The 4,819-nt window shown below is 29.5% G+C and overlaps 1 protein-coding gene across 1 annotated transcript in view; it reads left to right on the top strand.

Annotated features, from left to right (window-relative positions):
• LOC149526962 (NAC domain-containing protein 30-like) overlaps positions 1-541 on the top strand; it is a 1,331-nt gene extending 790 nt beyond the window's left edge. Inside the window, exon 3 of the mRNA XM_089784098.1 lies at positions 368-541. Within this exon, the coding sequence (XP_089640224.1) occupies positions 368-541 (174 nt within the window). The remainder of the gene's footprint in view (positions 1-367) is intronic.
• Positions 542-4,819: the final 4,278 nt, after the last annotated feature.

Genomic DNA, 4,819 nt, shown 5'->3' with positions numbered 1-4,819 from the left:
ATAGTGTGTATTGCAGAGGGACAGGATAATTACAAAAACTATGCAGAAGAGGAATCTAGAGAGAAAAGGGTGGTGGAATATTTTGATTGCAAAGAAAGAGAGTGAGCACATAAATATATATATAGTATAGGAAGGGAATTAGGGAGGTTATTGATTGCGCGTGGGGTGGCAGATGAATGAATTGAAAGGCTTGTTTGGACGGCGTGACACCAAGTTTTCACGCCACCCCCCCTCCCTCTCTCCCCACCGCTATTTTATGTCCTAAGATTTTCCGCACTATAGCAACAACGACTGCTCCTTTAATATACATTTTGCTGATATTCTCACACAACATAATAAAACCAAAAGACCTATATGTTACGATTAGGACATTGCTGAGAATGAATTTTATATCGTCTCCCACAATCCAGCTCCTCCTTGTCTGTTTGGTGTGCCGCCCTTTGCCATTTGGCTCCGCTCTTCTGTTGCCAAGTGTGTTCCCATGTCAGAATTTACGAGCTGTCTGTATCAAATAGCTAATCATTTGCGTTCTCTCTCATGAGTCCCACTAAAGCTACAGTCCTTTTATCATCTCCTGCTCTTGGCTTTATCTTCTTTATTCTTCATAACTCAACTTCTTTTATCTCGTTACAAGTTACTTTCTTTCTCTTTTCTTTTTTGACATTTAAGTTGCTTTTATTATTGTTAGTTTAAACTAGGACATAATGGTTGAAAAAGCCCCTGAACCATTAAAAAAAATTTAATTAAATTTTTATATTTTTGCTTTAAATCAAACAAGTTTCTATAAATAATAGTTAATTAATTATTATTAATTAGAATATTATTTCTCATTTTATGCTTACGTGACAGTTATGTAATCATGTCATTTCATTATTCGTTATAATATGTTAATATACTACATCAATATCACGTTATATAAAAATAATAAAAGATATTTTGAGTAATAACAATTAATTAATTATTAGTTGTAAGGATTTATTTAATTTAAAATAAAATTATAAAAATTTGATTGAATATAATAAAAAATAATTTATTTAAAATTTTTTAAATAATTCAAGAACTTGTTTTACGTATTATAATGCATAAATTTCATTGGCTGACATCTTAATTTGTTGTGACATATACTCAAGGTATGAGAATTTCAAAATGAAGATCACTAGGAACACACTCAGATGTTAAGTAGAACTTTAGATTCAAACTCGAAAATTTTAAGTTCAAATTTTGAGACGAAGAAATGAGATTTATAAGATAAGAAACAGTTACTTATAATTTAATTTGCACCTCTATAAAATTATATGCAAAAAAAAAAAAGTAGAAATAAGATGGATTAAAATGCATTGAAGCTGCCTTTCACTCAAGCCCTTTATATATATATATATATATATTTGATCGAGTAATGCAATCGGCCTAACATTAGATATAGGTAGACGTCTGGTCAAGCAAAAGTTTTGTCTTGATAAGTGAAAGATTAACTGAAATGTATGCACAGAAGAGATGCAAAAGAGCTTGAAAAAATTATCAGTTAATGATGGATAGATTATTAATCTATATAGTAATCAACGGGTGTAATATGTCTCTAATGGGACATTCTAATGGCTGGATTTGATGCACTCGAACAAAATGGGTGTCTACAGTGTTCAACAGAGTCTTCCAGATGATAGTATTATAGGAATTTTCACCTCGAATTATATTAATTTTGTAGACAAAGTTTACTCCCAAAGCAAATATAATTAGTTAGTTGGCATTCACATCTCATTAGTAAGTGAATTTAGGTGTCAAGTCATTCATATAATCTTACTGAGATGGTGCTAGCTTTGATGTAAACCTTAACTATTTAACCAATGGCCCGCACAATGTAATGATGCCTCAATTTCCAAAGTAAGGATGAGATTTGATAAATATCGAACCCATGTGCAACTGAGATAATTAATTAGTACCATAATATACTGTTAATTATTGACCACTAGGTTAGACTTTTTGGATCATTCAGACAAATTCTTAATATTCCACATATGGACACAAAGATTTTTAGCATAATATAATATGTGTAAAAATTTATTAATTATTTGAGAAAATTTAAATAAATTTTTATTCTTTATTTTGTTTAATCAAGTTCTTATATTTGCATTTTGAGCTTAAATAGCTTTTTATAATTAATGGCTAACTAACTATTGTTAATTAAAATGTTATTTGTAATTCTATATCACGTAATGGTGTGACATGCTCATACGTCGTAATAGATAATGACGTGATATCTGGATATAACATGATAATAATATGATAGTATGGTATTTTCATCCTTCACGTCAACACCAAGTTTCATAAAAATGATAAATAATATTTTAATTAATAATAATTAATTAACCATTAGTTATAAAGAATTATTTGACTTAAAATAAAAGTATAAAAATTTGATTAAGCACAATAAAAAAATAAATACTTAAATGAATTTTCTTTAATAATTTAGAACAATTTTCAAATATTATACCAATATTAAGCTGCATATGTAGCTATGCAAAAAATTTGTGCTAGAAGATTAATTAAGCTGCATGCTTTTAATTCTGTAACGGATAACCATGCAAATAGCTATTTCTTTCTCTTAAATGACTGTTTCTTTGTAAACCAGCTCGCTTAAAGTAGCCATAGAGTTTCATCACACATCTTAGCCTTTTTTCTCTTTAGTCGATCGGTGTTTTCACTTTATATGACATTGGCTTTTGTGGTTCCACACCTCCACTTCTAGGCTTTCGGTTAGATTAATTTAGGGTTTAGTTCATTTTAACATAATTTTTGTGAAAAATAAAAAGTTAGATAATTCATTTTCAAAGGCTATTTATATATATGAAAGAAGAACCCTAATCCGACCTAGAATCTTAGGGTGGTCTACATGTTGTTACTTTCAAACTTTTTGGAGCATGAACATAAATCAGTACCACACACAAAAAAAAACAAAGTTAACTCCAATGGAGGAAATTTACCCGTTGACTTTAAACTTGTCTTTTGACTTTGAAGCTTTTATCCCTTCTTTTTCAAAGAAGAAACAATGTCCCCCCCTCTTGCCCTTTGTGTTTACCCTTCCACTTAGCAAAGAAAATGGGGGTTGCTCTCATCCTTAGATCATCACAAATTTCATCTATAAAGTTTCCCTATCACTATCTAATCCTTCCTATGTTTTCCCATCTTAATCCACACTTATTCAACCCCACCTTGAATGGCCGGTGCATGATGCCACATCAATTTTCTCTCCAAAACTCAATCTCCACCACTTTGACAAATCCTATATAACTCCATTCTGTCTCTCTATGTTGACTTTTTACCATCATCTACCTCTAATTATTATAACCACTTTAATTGCTAAAATGTTACAGTGTTAAAATCTTGACATATTATTTAAAAAAAAATCTTAAATTATTTAAAAATATTCAAATAAATTAGTATTTGTTTATCGCGTTCAATCAAATCTGTATTTGAGTCAAGAATAAGTCTTTATAATTAATGATTCACTAACTGTCGTTAGTCAAAATGTCAATTGTTATTTTATATTATATCACACTGTTGTGATATGTTGACATGCTATAATGAATAATGACATGGTATGCTGATGTGATATTTTCACCCTTCACGTTAATGTTACCATGGGTATAAAATGACAAGTGAAGTTTTTACTAATGATAATAAATCAAGCGTTAGTTATAAAGGTCTATAGTGTTTCTTATAGGGAATTGCTCATATCTTATTCTTGAATGAAATCCTTAATTTTCAAAAAAAAAGTTATAAGGGTCTATTTAACTCAATATGAAAATTAAGATTTATTTAATTTTTTTTAAATAATTTAAAAATTCTTTTACGTATTATGTCATACCGTAATTATTGATTAATGTAACAATTTTCAATATATCAAGTGAATAGATTACTTAATATAGAAACTTGAAATATTGGTTGGCAAAATCTTAAAATGTTTTGATATTGGTTCAAAATTAAATTCAAGGAATATGTTATTATTCCAATTTCACCTACTCTTAGAAACCCCAAAAAGGAATGGCCTTCTGTACCCCTTTTGTTCTTATAAAAATTTTGTTGGCTAAGCAACAATGGTCTAAGATGGGACCCAACCCATCAACCACTAGTATCATGAACCTAATCTGATAAAATCATCACAATCTGATGCGATCTACCGACTTGCCCTTTTCATATTTTTTTAAGAATATTTTTGAATGGTTTTTGCAAAATTCTGATGGCCTAATCATCAAAACTTTCATGTATGGTACTGGGTAATGACCCTTTTTTCATAGGCTGCATTTCTCTTTCAGTGTTGATTAGCAATTAATTAATTTTGGCTTTACTCATCATTTCGTTTGGAAAAAGTTGTATCAATCAAATTAATGGAAACAAATACAAAACAAGCCTTGCTATTATAAGCTTTTAAGAGAAACAAAACAAAATGGTACATGAATGACACCATAAGAACAAACAGCAGCCCCACTTTCATGGGTTCTTAATCCGGATATTAGGTTATGGGTTTTGTTGTAAACGGTTTGTATTAATATTGACAAGTTACAGAAGATGGTTGGTGAAATCAAATATTAATAGATTTACTGAGAAATTAATCATTTTGTAGATATGGATGGATCAAACATGTCGATAATTGAGTATATAAGGAATTGTGTCGTTCGTTTATTTATCATTGATAGGTTATTTTGTACATATAAGCTTTTATGGATTTTATGCAAAACATCTATTGCAATTTAATATTTCTATATTTTTTTAGATGCTTTTGTATAGGGTGCTTTCCTTTTCGGTTCTATGTTTGGAACTCTCA

Source organism: Theobroma umbraticum, unplaced genomic scaffold, assembly GCF_002168275.2.
Source record: "Theobroma umbraticum cultivar Fairchild unplaced genomic scaffold, ASM216827v3 scaffold_67.0, whole genome shotgun sequence".
Taxonomy (NCBI): Eukaryota; Viridiplantae; Streptophyta; class Magnoliopsida; order Malvales; family Malvaceae; genus Theobroma; species Theobroma umbraticum.
Note: the sequence above shows the minus strand (reverse complement) of the source record. Positions and strands in the feature narration are given on the sequence as shown.